The 19,114-nt window shown below is 41.9% G+C and overlaps 2 protein-coding genes across 3 annotated transcripts in view; one reads left to right on the plus strand and one right to left on the minus strand.

Moving 5' to 3' along the window:
* LOC136777750 (facilitated trehalose transporter Tret1-2 homolog) overlaps window positions 1–10,786 on the plus strand; it is a 40,741-nt gene extending 29,955 nt beyond the window's left edge. For both annotated transcript variants that reach the window (XM_066734291.1, XM_066734298.1), the window contains 7 exons: window positions 5,847–5,948; window positions 8,156–8,286; window positions 8,373–8,619; window positions 8,982–9,266; window positions 9,358–9,610; window positions 9,692–10,032; window positions 10,647–10,786. In XM_066734291.1, coding sequence (XP_066590388.1) covers window positions 5,847–5,948; window positions 8,156–8,286; window positions 8,373–8,619; window positions 8,982–9,266; window positions 9,358–9,610; window positions 9,692–10,032; window positions 10,647–10,784 — 1,497 coding nt within the window. In that variant the 3' untranslated portion in view covers window positions 10,785–10,786. The remainder of the gene's footprint in view (window positions 1–5,846; window positions 5,949–8,155; window positions 8,287–8,372; window positions 8,620–8,981; window positions 9,267–9,357; window positions 9,611–9,691; window positions 10,033–10,646) is intronic.
* Window positions 1–18,471, minus strand: part of MED20 (Mediator complex subunit 20) — a 54,479-nt gene extending 36,008 nt beyond the window's left edge. Inside the window, exons 1-2 of the mRNA XM_066734312.1 lie at window positions 18,381–18,471; window positions 17,985–18,127 (exon numbers count right to left, since the gene is read on the minus strand). Coding sequence (XP_066590409.1) covers window positions 17,985–18,127; window positions 18,381–18,394 — 157 coding nt within the window. The 5' untranslated portion in view covers window positions 18,395–18,471. The remainder of the gene's footprint in view (window positions 1–17,984; window positions 18,128–18,380) is intronic.
* Window positions 18,472–19,114: the final 643 nt, after the last annotated feature.

Consider the following 19,114-nt stretch of genomic DNA (forward strand, 5'->3'; position numbering starts at 1 on the left):
GCTCCTTGGGATGACCGGGGCTCTCTTTGCGGTCGAGCGAGGAGAACCAACGGGCGATAAGTAATCTCGCGGAACGAGTAGGCAACGCAACGGAGCGACGTGTAGCACGTTCTCCAGTGGTAATGCTGGAGATACGAGTATCTCGTTCGGTACACGCCATTATATACGGCCACCTTTACGTATCTCGTTGCCATCTATCCTGCTTTTGACACCAAGTGTACCCACGTGAAGTCTCTATTCACCGCTATAACCCATTCCAACGCAATCGCTCCTCTCTTATCGTCTCTTTCTCACCTACTCCCCCCCCCCCCTCCCTTTAAACACAGTCACGGGCTACCCTCAGCTGCGGTTTGCTACCTTTCCGCAGCCTGCATTTCTAGGGCTGTGCTATATCAATTTCGGCTGCAGCCTGCGTGCTACCATGTACGGATTCGAGCTTTGACCTTGACACGTACACTTTTTCTCTTCAACTTTCCTCTTCTTGTCGCATTTATTTTTCGATATACGCTTTTTATCTTGGTCGCTGCAATTAGAATCGGAGAGTTTGCGGAAAGTGTTGTTGTTGTATTGCTGGAGTGTTGTAATAATAAGGTATTGTAACGAGATTGACGGGAGGATGGGGTACAGTCTGAGGCGAGTAATAGCGATTACCGGTTAGAGCTGTCTAGAGTGAGAATAGCGTGGGGAGAGGGGGGGGGGGGGGGAGTGTGCTCCGCCAGTCGCTCGACTGGCTCGGCTATTCTTGGATCGCTCGGCTCGGAGTGGACGGCGCTACCTGCGCTTCGTTTTGCACGTCCAACAAAAGCTTAGCTGCTGCGTTCGCTGCAAAGAAGGGGAGAGGAACCCCGACACAATGCGTTTATTTACTCGTCCAGACACACCCAACAGCTTACACTCGGATCTGCCCAATTAGCTTTGCTCGACGAAAATCCACAAATCTGCGAGAACCAAATCGATCCTCGCCGCGATTGATCTCTCAGCGGAGAATATTTTTCCGTCTCTCTCTCTCTCTCTCTCTCTCTCTCTTTGTCGTGCTTGGCTAAGGAAAATATTTGCGAAACATCGGAGAAGCACCGAACGAGTTGTTTCGCCTTGGTTGCCTATGCACTGGGTACGGGGAAAGGTTATTGCTTCTCGGATCAGAGTCACACGAGTTTCAATGGAAATAAAGGAGGGGAGAAATAATGGGGATTGGGTTGAGGACAAATTTGTGGCTTGGTCTGGAAAAAATATTTTCATTTCGAAGGCAGCCACGATACTCGACGATACAACGTGCCAGCTTCGTGACACTCGGAGCGACTTGTAAGAAATGGAGAAGGAGGGGAGGGGGGGGGGTGAAGGTCTGAAAAGAGCAAAGCAGCTAGCAGAAATGCTCGATCGTGACTTACGTCGAGTTTTGATCATTATCCGACCAACGCCGGGTCCAACTGCTTCTGGATTAGCTCGTAATGCACAATATCCCTCTGATTCTACGGTCTTATAGTCCCGACTCCAACGTTAACGCGTTCATTCCCCATTCCTCCCGAATTTATATCACGATCATTATCCGGAAAAGCCTCTTTTTTCTCCAGTGACCTTGAATCTTTCTTCCCACCATTAGACACCTGACGAGATAATACCTCCATTGGGTGGAGCGTGAACGAGATAGAAAATTTCAATCGAGCTGGGAAAACTTTTTGCGAGCGTTTACGAGTGGAGGAAAATTTGAAATCTCTGAGGAATCCTGGTATAATGGAGGAGGGTTCGGTGGGTAAGCTGTCAATTTATCCGAAGATAAAAACATGGGAAATAAGGTTATTCGTTGGGACTGAAGTTTTAGAATTGCAAATAAATCAACGGTAATCCAGGAACTTGGCGGAACCAGCGATAGATCAGTGTTATATAAAGCGTACCGTTTCAAGTTCTAATGGGAAAAACGATTAGCGCCAGCTGACGTCATTAGAATCAAATGGATTCCAGCATGAAGTTTCGTGGGATTTCGCGTATACCCGTCTCGCGTGTATGTACTACGTTGTATTTAGAGTCCGGAATCCAGCCCAGGAAGAACGCGTCTAGCGCGGTAATATTGATTGGCTCTCGAGAGTTGGTATAGATTTATTTCTGGTTTGACCTTGACAGGATTACCATCGGAATTTATTAATAATTCGAGAGGACGCAATGACTGGGGCTCTTGCGATCCGTTTCTCCTTTTTCCGCTCCTTCGTCGCACACACTACATATATATACACAATAAAATTTATACATCGGTATCGAGAGAGGAGAGACGTCTGGCCGGTTAACGCGAAAGCTTCGCGAGGAGATAAATGAGTGATGTGCGCGGCGGACGTGGAGACATCGAGTTCATTAACGCGATTATAAAGACAGATTGGGTGAGCGCGTCTACTTGACCTCGGCCAACAATTGAAACTCGCTGAACTCGCTCACCGATAAGTCCCGGTCGGCCGGCACCCAATTAGCGATTGACGTAATCCAGCTTACGACTCGTTCCAATTCCTCATTGAACAACAAATGCTCCACTCCCCCCCCCCCCCTCCCTCCCCCACCGACTAACCTCCGTGAAATCTCATCGAATTATCTACGTACAGATAGTTTCGCCGTTCGTTTCGACAGCATTTCGATTAATTGGAATAAATCACGAGGAACGATAAACGCGTAAATCTCTCGACGTACCTAATACACATAATATATATGGAAGAATAATTTTCCCCAACTCGTTTCCATTTTATTCCGTTCCTTTTGCAAATCGAGTTTCGCCGCGCTGTTGGGCCGACGAGTGCAAAGTGTGCAGGAGGCCTGTCATAATTTTATGCGAGCATCGCGATCGGATTAGTCACGAGAGTATCTCGCATTTACATTGTGCCTGTTATATCTAGGCGCGGCTGGACACGGTCGTTCACACTGGGAAAACTCGGAACGCTGCGAGATGCTAGAAGGCGCGTTGCCGACGCGGACGATGGAAAACACGTTTTATCCGATAAATTATTTCATAGATTTTTGTTCTAATGGGGAAAGGAAAAAAGGAGAAAGAAGAGAGCAATGAGAGAGAGAGAGAGAGAGAGAGAGAGAGAGAGGTTATAAGCGGTCGGTCGTCACGTGGGGGGGTTGGAGCATCTATATAGATTTTATCTGAAAATCTGTGCAGCAAAGGTCTGGTTAAAAGCGTCGGATGTGAAAAGCGAGCGAGCCCCTTTTCAGCGACAGGCGCAGCCATTCGGTTGGCCCGGAGAGACGACCGGGATCTCTTATTAAATCTCGCCACGAAATTATTAAGCGTGCACTATCGTTTCGTCGTCCGAACGCGGTCGTGCTTAATACCACCTCGTTTACTCAGGGATAAATTTGTTCGGGGAGCCCGGCTCTGGGAGAGCTATGTAGTACTATAGCTATATAGGCAAACTTGTATCCCTCGGGAATCTCGTTGGTACGGGCCAACACCCCTCTACCTGCTCTCCTTTCCTCTTATCCATGTTTAATCCCCCCCAGCTCCCACTCGCAGTGTCGAGAATGGAACTGAAGTTTTCACAATGCCGATTGGCCCGTTATTAATGAACGCCTCGAACTTTCCCCGCCTCAAAGTAGCTCCATACTATTTTCTATCGCGTCTCCTTCTCTTAATTAATGTGTGCTGTTGAATGTTGGATAAATTGACGAGAGATAAGAAAAATCCTGCGGAGAAAAAAGGAAGGATTTCTACGAGAGTCGTTGCAACGGATATATAGCGTGAGAGGAGGCGGAGCGATATGCGTGTTGCTGCTTTATTTATCATCCAGTATACGTTTTACGGTTATAATTGATAAGAGCCGAGATTAAACGACGCTGAGTGCTCGTTAACGAATCGCGTGGAGAAAATTCGACCGAATCCGATAGAACAAATATCGCTTTGTTAAAGCGTTATCTGCCAAATGAATGATTCTTCAGGGGTGCGAGAGAGATTTTCTCGTGAAATTATGCTCTTTTTGGGCTTTTCAGTTTTGTACAGTGTAGTTTGTTACTGGGAGTATTGCATGCTCGTGCATGTACGAGTTTGCGAAGATTCAATTTTCTTGCGTATAGGAATACTAAGATCTTAAGAGCTGTGGTATTGGTTTAGCCATCGGAAGTAATCGCGTGACCGGTTTTATGATGATTTCGATGGAAACCTCTGCAACCTCTCGCAGGATATTGATTTTGCTACGATTTGCCAGGCTAGCGAAGCCCAATACCGGCGAAAGACAAATCCAAAGGAAAAATCTTTCGAATAGAAAACGCGAGAGAAATGGCATCTGTCAGATTTTGAAAACTTATCCATCATCCAGTCGTTTGGCTTAAAAATCATTATGCAAAAGCACCGGTAGATATATATAGTGTTTCCTTTTCGAGGACCTGCCGCACTTGTAATTTTCACTGATTTTATCTTATTGAGTGTTTTTCAATCCGGAGCATTGAAAATTTGCACAAATAAATTGCTAATTATCTTGAAAAGTAGTCTGTCATTTTTTTAATTTTGTAACCCTAATAGTAAGTATAATTCCTTAAATGTGCAGCTATTCAAATATGTATACATGGGAACTACTAACAGTAAAATGAATATTTTACAATTACAAGAAGTCCCTGTATGTAATTAATTTTTATCAATGAAAAATCCATCCTGAAAACTCGTCCATTTGCACATCGAGTGAAATTAGTCTTAACTAACAACCGAACTTGAACTATTTTATAAAAAAAAAAAACCCCTCTGTATACACAGCACCAGAGTGATAATCGATCACCAATACCAAACTTATCCAATAATAATTAATCATCGAATCGAGATCGTAGTTTAAAACGGAAAATACACGCATAGTACTCAGAGCGTGGTGAATATTTTTACGAAATTTTACAGTGTAGTTTGCCGATTGAAAAATCGCTATAGCGATCTGGCCAGACTTCCTAGTCGGGGAAAATGTACGGTCGAGCGAGCAGTAAAATTTCGTGAGCAAGGGAACCAGTTCTCCATAAATCACGAGAGGCGACAACGGGTGGTGTGTAAAGTGGAGAGGGTTAAACGTAGGATGGAGGGAGAAAGAGCGATGGCGTAATTCACAGGATCAAACGATATTAGATTAAAGCAAGTGCACAAAGGCTTTTGCGATCGGGCCAATGACAGTTTTGTGGCTGCCGGTTAGCGACAGTTTTGCATTAGCCGGATCTATTAAAGTATATAACGAGGCGTTATCCAAAGGCACGAGATCGAGTAGACATTAGCTCGCTCCACGCGAAACGTCGTTGCGTTGTTAGATTAGGCGAAAAAGACTTTATCGATCTGTATATATATATATATATATATATACGGAACGCGACTGCCCCTCGCAGCTCGCGCTAATCGCATGGCGCTGACAGTCTCTTGGATCTCTCCTGCAATGATCTGCGGCGAATGACGCTTTTCGTTTAACGCGAACCGGCTTGTCCGGACTGGCAGGTGGATGGAAATAAAATGGCGCTCAATCACCTTGGCGAGACACTGCTCGCGATGATTTAGATAAAAGCGATTTAGACTGACGTATTGACTCCCAGAATGTTTATGCTCGCCGCTGTTAAAGTATACTTTAGCGACTGGCTGGATTAGTGTTTTCGTTACGCTTCGCAAAGTATCATTGATTTATCACTCACTCCCCTTTAACATGATTATATATATATACTTTTATTGGGAATTCCGCCTCTCTTCGGCAATCACCGATCCCTACGACTCAATTGTAAAAGCGGAGAATCGCTCGTTCCGTGCATCGGTCCAGATTATTTAGTTGTATCTCACTTTTTAAGTATAGTCATTTCTCGATTCGACGCTCGTTCATCGATTTAATCGAGTTGTCTCGCTTGCTCTTTTTCAGGTTACCAGTGTACCTCGCGAAGCCGAGCACAGCTTTAAAATGCCGAGAGCTTCCGTGATACACGTGACGTCCACTGCCACCAGGCCCCAACACATGTCTCAGGTAAGAGAGAGAAAAGTCGAGTTTTATGAAGCAAGAATAAATAAGTCGGAGTGATCTGCTCGCCATGACTGATGGGCTAATTAATCGCGTCGGATAATGTCTCGATCTTATTGCCTCGTTACTGCACATATCTCTCTCTCTCTCTCTCTCTCTCTCGGTAACTGCTCTCGCGATCAGAAACACACTGACAGGTTGGAGAACGTGTTTATCTTTCAAACGAGATCTCACCCTTATCGGTTGCACGTAGCTTGCACCCGTAACGGAACGAAGACGCTTGTGAAAGCTTGCTAATTGCGTATTAATCAATATTATTATTAATTACACGAGGAAAACAATTTGCCAGACTAATTGGTACGTAGGAATTTTTGTAACTCGCTGGAAATGTTTCTTTCGCCATGGGAGGCTTGGCGGGAAGTAAATAGACGTTGTCATCGAGTTATTATGCGGTGCGAGGCGGCGGGATAATTGCGACGCGTCGGGCGCCTACGTGCAATTGTTCTGCTGGCCGCTGCGCTGATGAATGCCCGTTAAACCGAGGCTCTCTACGAGGATCGGTCAGTCGAACGAGTGCACGGATATAATGCCAGTCAAATTGCCACTGGAAGCTTTCTTGGGATTCATTCTTTCGACCAGAAAAACCCCGACACGAGCGGAGTATCGACATTTTCCACGGCAGGTGCAACCAATCCTGGCTAAGTTTTCTCCATCCGTCCGTCCGGACGGCAGTGTTCCTCCCTCGGCGAAAAATAAACCAGAATAACAATCATCCTGTCTGGATCAATCCTCGAGGCCTGGGAATTCCGCGAATATATCCAATAATCGATTGTTGAGCATTTATGGTCGAGACGTTCGTATATATATATATATACCTTAAACGGAAGCTCGTAGCTCAGAATTGACAGAGTAAGAGATTGGTGATTATTCAAGAACCGTGGCGCCGTAAATTTATATTCAAGCGAGAGGTTTACGAGTGAATTGTCTCGCGACTCCTGCGCAACTGATCATAAGGGTCACGAAGAGACGTTGTTGCTCTTGCTGCTGCTGCTGCTGCTGCTGCTCTCTCACCAGTAGAATTATTGTCCAGAATAATGCGATTCCGCAGGCTGATATTCCATAGCGAGATCTTGTAGCAGGGACTCCGAGGAACACCAATTCTCCATCTTTTCTTCGGAAACAGCTGGCTCTACACAAATATACGATCGATCATTAATAGACGTTATTGCTGGGTCTTGGTGCTGTTCTCTTCCATCGTAGAATTATTGTCCATAATAATATGATTCCTCGAGATGACATTCCGCGGTGAGATCTTGAAGAGATTGAATGGAGAACGCTAATTGTTTCTTATTTCTTCGGAAAGAGCTACCTCGATACAAATTAAAATACGTATCATCATCGAGGATGCGGGATCATCATGGACGATTGGCCTTCGAAGGAGGAATGAGAGAAGAGAGTCGTGGAGTCGAAGGAACCTCCGGAACACGTAGTCCATTGTTGTGTCCATGGAGAATATATACGTATAGAGACGCGCGCAGATGTGGAAACTCTGGCGAGAGGACGTGTGCAGCTACACGAGAATGCTTAGTATTCCTCGCGAGAATCGTGGCTCGGCTTACAATTTGCAAGGAGCAATTTGTCGCCTGCTATATCCAAGCCAATACGAACTCGCTGCGGGAACATGCAGATACGCGTTACAGTTGAACTCGTCTCACGCTGGACCTTCGTAAAAAAACTTTGTCCCAAACGAACTTAACCAGCAGAGACACTCGACCAGACACATCCTCTTAATTCTCGCAATTTTTTAACCCTTTCTTCTCGAAGAGATTCTTCATCCCGAGAACCACAGGACGCATCACAGACCCGGAAAATATGATTGGGCCAAGTTTCGACCACCGGAGAACAAAGAAAAAATTCCTCGAGGTTCCGAAGAGCAGCGCGAGACTCGCGAGCGAGGCGTCTGTTCATCGGCTCGCTCCCCGATTCTAAAATAACAAGAAACCGAGCGAGGGAGCGATCTGTTTTTTGCTCGTAAAGTCTCTTTCGCTCGCGATGTAAATTTAAGTCATGTCCGACGCGAACGAGCTACAACCGCCCCTGGGCGAGCAGTGAAAGGCTTAATTTACTTTTTGCGCTCGCGAGCCGCCACTGTTTGGCGGGAATTAAAAGGGCGGCGAGTTAACGCGTGTGCTCTCTTCATCGATTACTCGCAGGTCCTGGCGACCCTGGCCCTCTCCATGGGTACTCTGTCCTCGGGGCTGGCCAAGGGCTACACCTCGCCAGCGCTGGACTCCATCCTGGACAACCAACCGCCGCATCTTTATCACTCGAACAATGAGACCTGGTGAGCGTGCACACACGGCAACTATATGGACAGAATTGCAGCTGATCAACGGGAGAAGCAGTCGCTAATGAGATTTTTGCACACAGGTCCGGATTTTCCGTGACGCAACAGGAGGCTTCATGGGTGGCTTCGCTGTCGATGCTCGGCGCCTGGTTCGGCGCCATGATCGGCGATTGGATAATGAGGAGAGGTCGTCGTTTGGCACTGAGAGTGACATCCTTGCCACTGGCAGCGGCTTGGGTCATAACTGGCGTCGCACCTTGCGTCGAGCTTGTTTACGTGACGAGCTTCATCGGTGGTCTTTGTTGCTCGGTCATCACCATGGTTGCCCAAGTGAGTCAATGATTAATGTGAATTCGTCGTCGTTTGGACACGCATTTACGTCTGGCATTCTACTACTCCCACCACCTTTTACGTCTCCATTGTCCCGCAAGTGGTTCTCGATGATTAATATCGAGCTTATGGACGTTCATCAACGCCGCTTATCAAGACTAATGTATAAGAGACGTTGCGGTTCGCCGTGTGTCCTCCAGACCACGTTCTCCTCCACCTTTCTTTCCCCGTTCTCCTTTCCACCTTCTGCTCGCCCACCTAGCCTCCACTGTCCGTCATTAGTTCATATATACACCGGATCATTTATAATTCGCTCGCAGCAGCACAGGACCATTCCTTCAAAGTCACCTCTTTTTTTCCAGGTCTACATATCCGAGATCTCGATGCCGGGGATCAGGGGCTGTCTGTCGGCGGTACTTAAGGTCCTCGGGCACGTGGGTGTCTTGCTCTCTTACATAGCTGGTACGTACCTTAATTGGCGACAGAGTGCACTCCTTGTTGCCATTGCACCGTCTATGCTCTTTCTCGGGACCCTCTTCATCCCCGAGACACCCTCGTATCTCGTCCTCAACGGCAAGGACGACGAGGCTGCCAGTAGCTTGCAATGGCTCCGCGGTGATCAGGTCGACATAAGGACCGAGTTACAGGTTAGTCTTTGATACAGTTATTTTCTACCAAGTTGGCTCCCTTTACGGACACTCGAGTTCTCCACTGAATCCATCCAAATTCCTTTTACAGGTGATCAAGACGAATATTCTTGCTTCGAGGGCGAAGCAGTACGAGTTGACCTTCAGGAACAGCGTGTTCACACCGAGACTCTACAAGCCAATAGCGATTACGTGTGGTCTGATGTTCTTCCAGAGGTTCTCAGGTGCTAACGCGTTTAATTATTACGCTGTGATTATATTCAGGCAAACGTTAGGTGGGATGAATCCTCATGGGGCCACCATCGCAATTGGATTCGTTCAGCTGTTGGCATCTCTGCTGTCCGGTATATGTCGTCTCACCACTGTGAAATTTTCCTTGGATCATCGAATTTTTTGGTCATAACGAATTTCTGCCATTTCTTCAGGATTCCTCATCGACATCGTGGGAAGACTTCCACTTTTGATAGCCAGCACAGTCTTCATGTCGTTGGCTTTGGCTGGTTTCGGTAGCTACGCGTACTACATGTCCCAGACGCAGAATCTTGGTTATCCGGACTCGGAGATGATCGGCCAGCACGACTGGATCCCTCTGCTATGCGTGCTCGTTTTCACCACCGCTCTGGCTCTGGGCGTATCACCAATTTCCTGGTTATTGATTGGCGAACTCTTCCCCCTGGAGTACCGTGGTCTAGGTTCCAGCATCAGTACCAGTTTCAGTTACTTTTGCGCTTTTATCGGGATCAAACTCTTCATGGACTTTCAACAGGTAAGGGAAAAGCGTCTAACGATCGATGGACACTTAAGTACTTTAGAGGACAAAATATGTAGCTAATAATTAGAAAATGTGTTTTCCCTTATTAACTATTGATCAAAGAACTTAAAAACTCAATCGAATGAAAAATTTCATGTTCGATATAAAGCAACTATTGTGGGAAATGTAAATTAAGCATTTTGCAACGTGATTATCAGTATCAATTTAAATAACACTGGGTAGTTGGTCATGTTGAAGAGGACAAAATTGAAGCATGTCGCTACATGCTTCTTCCGTTAGTTGTTAATCTCCTCCTTCGCCCCTTCCATGCACTCGTTTTTACTTATTTGTACGGAGATACCGCTTGTATCCAGTGTTATGTAGGTGCTGTCCAGCGTTGTAAAAACACTTTTATGGATATAAGAACGTGTAATGAACTCTCGCGAAGCTCTGCTTGATGCTTATTCTTTTAGATGGCCAATCTCTCGGTAGACCCAGTTGTTCGGTAGAATCAGATATACATACATATATATATATATATATATATATATATATAGAGGGAAAGATATTTGTCGTGTCCAGAAATAGCTGCAGTTTGATTACTATCTGAACATTCTGATCTGTCGTAGACGTTCGGGTTGCACGGAGCCTTCTGGTTCTACGCTGCCGTTGCTGTATGCGGCTTGTGCTTCGTCGTGTGCTGCGTGCCAGAGACCAAAGGGAAACAGCTGGACGAGATGAATCCGGATTACGCCCAGGCGCGGTAGTATAAGGCCTCATTGACGGGAGGTCTGTCGAATTTGGAAAAGGCCAACAAGCTATTGCCTGGCGGTGCTTATCCGAACCAACACGATCCACGAAACGTCTACGGAACCCAACTGGCTTCCGTGGCCAACTTCAGCACGCTCTCCCGTCAAAACACCGGCAATCACCGTAAGCTTTCGGATTATTGCGGTATATTCGCGGAGAAGACCAATCGGATCGGTAGGAACGTTGGAAGTTTCATGCAGTCCAAGGGTTTTCTGCCGGGCAGACGATTGGAGAACGACAGAAATCAGGAGAATCAGGGTAATTACGCGGGGCAGACGAGGATCAACGAGCATCATCGAGGAAACAACAGACGAATCTCCGAAGAGAGCGACAACTACGAGAGATCCATCAGGATCCATCAGGATCATCGGAGAAACGGGAGTGGCAGAGTTACGGGTCAGGCCGATCGGTACGAGAGGGAACCTCGTAGATCGAGGAGGAGCGATTTCTGGGCCGAGTACGAGGAAAGGAGCAGATTTGGAGAATCCTCCAAGTGTGCAAGGTCGACCAGACCAATCCTCAGGAACGGAATGTCGAGTTATGACAGGATGGGCAGATCTTGTTACTCCACCTTACCATGCAGACGTAGCAAAACCATCAATTTCAACGATCAAGATTATTACGATCCTTTGGAGAAACGGCGCAGCTACCCTAAGAGTCTTCAGGATCTCACGGGATTGGACAGGATGCAAAATCCGTGCGAGTCCAGTCGTTATCCGTGCAGGGACGAGCGTTGCAGCGAGAATCATCGTTATCGCAGGAGAAAGGAGAAGAAGTCCTTGGAGGAGGACTACCTGAGGATCTACAGCAATCTTCACAGATTGAACAAGTATCCTTCGGGAAAGAAATACGAGCCTGGCGAGGTTCACTACGAGAGGGAATGCAGGACTTTCGGCAAGGATACCGTCGCTTTCATTTACTACAAAACCTGCTACTTGTGATGGCCGAATATCCCCTGCGACAAGCAAAATCCCAAAATCTTTTTATACCGTATGCTTCGTGCAATAATTTCCCTTCCTTCGCTCTTGACTTGCGTCCTGCTCGAGATGCTCGTGCCAATCTACATTGTTTATGGCTTTAAGACTTTTTTAGCTATAGCTTTGCTTCGTTACCCTGCGCTAAATCAGGGGAAGATAGAAGGAAAGAGAGAATTTCGCTGACAGCGAAAGGCAGAACTTCCATACATCGTGCCTTCCTCGAAAACACGACAATATTCGCATATAACGTAACTTAATAAGCCAGTATGTACATTGTTAAGAAGAGAAGCTAAAAATTAACTAGGCGACAATTAATTTAGAGAGATTAAAGATCGTGCCACGATCAGCAGCAGCAAGCCCGAAACGTGGTCGCGTTTTATCGTTAAAATATATTGTGCTGAGTGTCGTTCGAATCAAAGCTGATATTAACCGAGGGAATGTCGTAACACGATTGTACAGCTTTTTGTTTTTATTCTTTAAAGCGAGCGGAAGGTTTATTATACGCTTAACTTTGTTCGGACGACACCCTGTATAAATAGTACGGTCCAAATAAATCCACAAGCAGATAATTATCAAAAAAAACTTATCTCTAAAGGTTCACTATTTTTTCTCTCCTATAAAAAGAGTACTATATCGAGCTATGGACAAAAGTTCTGGCTCCAACGAGCTAAAACGACTTAATCACCGACAATATGAGCCGTAGTTTTAAGAATGGTCTTTACAAAGTATATATACATATACATATGTATACACATCTCGTTTTTTCTTACAAGGTACCTACTCGAATGTACTCCATCTATTCGATATTAAACGACAATACACCGCGGCGCGTTGCCAAAAACGCGCGAGTACGCTAATTATGTACGATATATATATATATATATATATATATTGAATTCCGTAAATTTAGATGAAAGAGATTTGTATAATATAGAAGCATTTATTCATTCTAGATTGATTCAGCCGATAAGGTTATTCGTACGATGCGCAAATCAGTCGAGACTCTTTTGCCATATTACTGCGCTTTAGGAGACTATTTATCTCAACCATTTTCTAAATATATGGATTTGCTCTCGAGCAGATTACTATTTGTGAGAGAACCGCGTGAATTCACGGTGCATTTTGTAGTTTTATATAGTGAATAGGTGTTTATACATATATAGCATATGTACGTTACGCGGATCCGTGGAAATTCCAGCGAATTCCTCGCGGATAAGTTCTCCCAAACAAAAGCCGTTATTTGCAATCATCGAGGACTTAGTCTTCGCTATTGATCTGCGTAACAATGATACTCTAATGACAATACTTCTTCATGACGAAATATGCCATGTAACTACTGTACTAGCGACAATATTTTTCTCCATTCAGCTTCAGGTCCGACTGCATAGGGTTTAACGTACAATCAAAGAATCATATCCCTGCCATATCCGGTATATTGCACCAATTAATTTTGTAAATAAGCAAATGAAAAAAAAACGTACGTGTACTTAAGCCCTTTTTGAGATTCAGGCAATTTTTGTAGACAATGGGTCGAGTTGGCTGATGTGGTCGGGAAGAAAACCTCGTTTGAGAATTATATTGATATTTATATCGAGTGTGAAGATTTTTTTGTATAAAATCTAAATATCGTTACTTACAGCGAAAAGGCACATATCCTGTGAAAATATCATTTTTTATACTTATTGTCTACAGAAATTCCATATCTTGAGGAAAAAATCGACATTTATCTGTATATCCTGTTATATGCTCAAGAGATCTCGAACGCCTCGTCGTCGTATAATTGCGTTAATCTATGATAGAAAAGTGCAATATACTCGTGAAGCGAGCGCACGTATAGCTTGTTAAGAAAAGTCTTCTTGGATATATTACGCAACAGCTGTGTATGTATGTAAAGGAGAAGATCCTAGGACTCGTTTGTCAACTGCTCTTATAAAGCCTACGGCCAAAGGTCCAGCGAAAGATTTTTCGTGCAACTACGCGCCTACGTATAGGGCATTTCTTAATCACACTTTTTCCCAGTAGTGCGTTCACCACGAAACAAAAACAAACCCGAAGAAATCTGCATTGTGCACTTTCGTGAATTGAAGGTTTACTTTATAGTATTCCGCGCGGTAATCGTTGAATTCGAGAGACAAAAATGCCGACTTCACATTACTGCACATGTAGATAGTGTGTATACAGATTTAGAAAGTAATCTAAACTTTAACGAATATAGGTATACTTGTATCTCTTGGACACGCGTGCGTGTGCATCTTACAAAGAAAAGAAAACTGAGCGAGCTGCAGAAGTTTACGTATCAGCCACGTTTATATAGAATGGCCTATTATCTTTCCTATAAAGTGCAACAGTCGATCGAGTCCGAAAAACATTTTGAGCGAAGAGGAAAAGATAATAATTATATATATACACCTCGGCACTACTACTATTGCAATGATTTTCATGTAAGTAACTCTTTTTTTTTGTCTTTTTTTATCATACGGCTGCTTTAACTCGCGAACACTAGATTAACCGACAATAAGCTTCGAAAAAAGCGCTGGACGTGAAGAATAAGAAAAACGAAAACGTGAAATTAAAACGATAAAAAAGTGCTCGTTTTTCATGAAAAATAAACACGAGGATCTCGCGCAATTATAGCTTCGCTTGCTAGATTTAATATTTTTGTAATGACGCCTATAGGTATAGCTTGTTTGTACCTTCATAGAGTAAATATTTACACTGTATCGCGTTAAAGTTAAAATCTCAACGAAATCGGAGGTCTGAAATGGGGAAATTGCGAAGTGACTGACCCGGAAACTGTAGCATTCAATCGAACAATATCGTCATTGCTGACGAGAAGAATAAAGACTGCTCGTGTATAATGAGTCAGTGGGGGGAGAGGGGAATGATGAACTATATACGTTTTCCTATGTCGGTTTATGCAGATCTTAATTTCGATAGCCGTTTGTGAATCTTATCCTGACCACAGGACGGGGGAGGAGGGGGGGGGGGGGTGAATCTCTATTGTGTGGTATATCTTCAATGGTAATCAAAATAAAGGAGGTCAGAAAATCTATAGTCTTTGGTGATTTCTATCGATCAATATAAAAAAAACATTTTCGATTGCTCAGTTGTTACATGAAAGTAGATGAGAGTGCATTGACACTGCGTACACACAAGCGACGATTGGCTATTATCAATAAAATCCAATAATTATTGTCAAATACAGAAGGACACGACACTCGTAGCACAAAGCTATCCTGCCCATGTAAACTTCTAACATTCGCAGGAATGATACGTGCACCTTCGAACAGTGCAATAGATAATTATAAAAATTATATCGATATATAAATACACGTAAAAATAAATATATAATATATATTATATATATATATATATATATACACAAATATTTGTGTTAAATATAAGTACTTACTTAAGAAACAGACTTTCTTAGATTGCTTGAGTTTGTATACCATTCTATAAGAGCGATAAATAATTTAACCTTTAAAGAGGACGGGACTGGTGGCGATAGTAGCCAGCCATAAGTATTTATTTTATCTTCATCTTTTTTTAGATATTGTTTACTGATATGTAAAGTAACAAATAAACATAGAAATGTTTTGTAGAAAGAGGGGAGTAAATGTTGTTACATTCTCTGGCTGCTGAGGCTGAGAGCAGTCTTGGTTATTTTAAAGGGGTTCAAAGGTTTAGTCTGGGGGAGCGTGGAACGGGGCGTCCCCTCTTACCCCGCATCATCTCGCGCAGCCCAATGTTACCAGGTCAACAAGTTAAAAATCACTAATCAGTAGTCGGAAATGTTATTAGATTGGAAAAAAATTATTCAATTATTTTTATTTCAAAATAATACGATAATCGACAAATATAAAACAAAATTTTTATTGTTTAGTAATACTTCTATTTTTAGAAATAAAAACTATTTTTACGAAAGTTGATAAATTTAGCGATGTTTCGTTAAACCTGGCAATATTGGCGCAGCCAATAAACTTGACGTTTTGTTACGGTTTACTGGATTACTTGGAAATTCATTTGGTTACACAAACTGGAATTTCGCGTACGGCTTCTGAAAATTCTAAATAATAAGTTTAGCAGTATTTTAATAATCTCTTTGCGTTTTTGGAATATCGCACTCTGTGTGAATCGATTGTTTCATCGCGTTCCAAACGAGCTCGTATATAATCTGCAAACTTTCAAGTCGAATATCATCGAGACATGATTGGTAAAAAATATCAGATAAAATTAAACTCGTTGTAGTACACTAGAACAACATATTCTCTTAGTTTTGCTTAATTTTCTGCATTTTTGTATAACACCTGAACCTTCTTAATTTTTTAAAGCAATTTATGTGTGGGGAAGCTAGCAGTAAGTTGAAACAATTTTTAAAAATATGTGTATGATTTTAAATGTAATTGTAATTCATTCATGATAGCTATTGTTTCTTAAAGCATGTTTATATATTCGTTCAGAATATATACAAAGAAATATTTAAAAACTTTGCTGATATTAGCAAAAGAAATATTTTTTAAAAACTAGTCGACTGCTACAATTTGTCCCGTATCTGGGGCATTTTTCATAAGTGATTGATCAGTATTATAATAAAAATGACAACATTAAGAGATTTTTTTTTTAACATTTTTTTATGGAACAATAATAAAAAGATTGGTCGAAATCCTCTTCACTCGTTAAAGCTCTGTCGGATTTTATTTTACAATTTTTTATGCTAAAGAAAATATAAGAATAGAATAAAGTAATTTGTACATTCACATTTAAAGCGGATTCTCTAAGTATACAGTGTTATAAACTTTTATAACTTCTCCCGAGGTTTTGTTACAAATTACCCCAACCTACAATTTCAGACATTTTTGTTTATTCGTAAAATTGTTTTGTCAGTAGTAAAAAAATTAAAGCAACATATAAAATCTCAATGCATAGTTAAAACACATAGGTACTTTTTTTTTAATGATATTAAACTTATCTTATAAATCAAGATTTATGAAATCTTTTTTTTAGAATTTAGTGGCTCGAAGGAAGCACGTCGAGATATAAACTGTTAAATTCCATTTTGAAAAGATACTATTTGTGCTTTCGTCATAAGGATAGCTCTATTAATAAAATCAAATGAAAATTTTATTAAAAAATTTCAAAAGCCGTTGCGAATCGAGCTTGTTGTAACTTACCCTTTTAAAAACTAGCCCCTAGCTCCTATATTCAAATCAGAAGAATAGCTTTTCCATAACATATGAGATGAAATTACAGCTTTTCATGCTTGTTTTGAGGGATGAAAATGACGTTTTACTGACATTTGGGGGGAAAGTAAGTCCAGCGGAAGGAAAAGAGCGGTCTATTGACAGAGGGGGGAGGGGTAAATCTTTTTCATTCAGCCTAAACATACATGGGAAACTATATTTTCTCACATTTGTTATGAAAAATAGAATGCTAAATATGGGGAGAGGTAAATTTCGACGAAATACGAAGTTTGAGTGCACTCAGCTAAAATAATATCGCTCGCCTTAAGGCTCGGATATCACAATCTCACCTTGTGCATTGCAACTTCGCACCTCGTCGGAAATTGCTCGCTTTCTCCCCTAGGCTAACAATGTACTATTCTTAACATTGCACATGTGAAAAGTATTTAAAGTTTTAAAAAGAATATGTTTGAACTTTTCCTTCGGTACACGTCCGGATATTGTACATATCATCAACAAAATTAATGACTTTATGCGAGATGTACATATTCAACATATAAACATATCTTCTGTTAAAGAAAAGTTTGATTTGCTTGAAATAATTCCCGTTCTCTAGAGGTTAAATAGATGGATTTTCTGCTAAAGAAACTACTTTGAAATAAGGAACGCGCAATGTTCAATGTTCTGTATAGAAATTCGTATTAATAATGTAAAGCGCCAAAAGTGATATTTTCCTCTTTTCTTACTCCTACCTAATTTTGTCTTAATAGGACTTTTTTATGTCTACTAAAATTATAATTTCATGTAAAAAGAAACGAGCTAATAAAATTTACTACATCCCAAAACCAATTATCTAATGTGTACAGAAATTTTGGACAAGCTTCGAAAAGCTTCGTTCAAGGCCATCTGTCTTACTCTTTAGGAACTACTTATAAGAACGCTCATGTACGAAACAAGAGCGGGAATTATTAAACAATAGTTATTACTTTAAACTTACCTAGTTCTGGAACAGACATGTAAGTTTCACAATCGACGAGAAATTGCCCTGATTGAACTGCACCAAGGGCGACTATCCTTTTCGTAAGGAACTCGATGGTTTGAGGTCCAGTACGATTTTCAATCATAGGAAATTGCTGCAGACTGTAAAGAAATCCATTTTTCTTTGAATAATTTACGAAAAGTAATTATTATTTCTATTGCATATGATATATTTGATTAAACCATTTAAAATATTAACGTAAACAATTTCACTCTCTTTCTAACCTCAAAATTGTATAAAACTTAGATTATACGAATAGTACGAATATTCGAGTATATCTAACCAATCGGTGAGAAACAGAATTAAATAATAAGAATTTTGAGAATGTATGTATGTGTGTGAAAAGCTTCTTACACTGTTACACCCATTATGTGAATAATAATTCCTAAATGAAGAAGATACCCGGCGTCGTCGACTGTCACAACACAGAAAACCAATAACACAGGATCTGTTATATGAGAGTTTGTACTTATTGTAGGAAAGGTTAGGTACAGTAGCTTAACCTAAAACTTCTCAACTTCTCTAACAGATGGCGTTGCATGTAACTAAGCGCGTAAAATGCAATAGAGAAAAGAAGATAAGTGATTCTATCCACCACCGATAATATTTCTAGTAGACACCGGAAATTACAACAGGAAGATCAACAGTGCGTGATGAAAATGATAAAAGCTTCCTATCAATTCCAATGGAACACGTGAATAGTTAAATATTCCATCGATATATCACCACTGTGTCTGGATACGTATCCCATAAATTTTAAAACCATCACTCCCAGCTCTATCTCCCCTCTTCTCTATCTATTCCTAAATAAAGAGATTGATGAAAAGCGACAGAAAAATTCTCTTCAATTATACAAAATCACTCACACAGCTTTTAAACTTTTACATTTTTCCAAATCCGTTTATTATTCTCCATGCAATTTCTTTTTCCAATCAGGCTTACTTTAAAAATAAAACCACCCGGTTTTGAATAAGAAAATCTCTTTAATTAGAAATTTATAGGAATTTATCAGTGATGTCATTGCAGACTCATCGCCTGGCCTATGAATAGGCTGTCTGTAACGGTTGATCTATAATAATGCTCTCTGT

The sequence above is a fragment of the Prorops nasuta genome, unplaced genomic scaffold (genome assembly GCF_024137725.1).
Source record: "Prorops nasuta isolate Cenicafe-Biocafe unplaced genomic scaffold, Cenicafe_Pnas_1.2 PNAS00002, whole genome shotgun sequence".
Taxonomy (NCBI): Eukaryota; Metazoa; Arthropoda; class Insecta; order Hymenoptera; family Bethylidae; genus Prorops; species Prorops nasuta.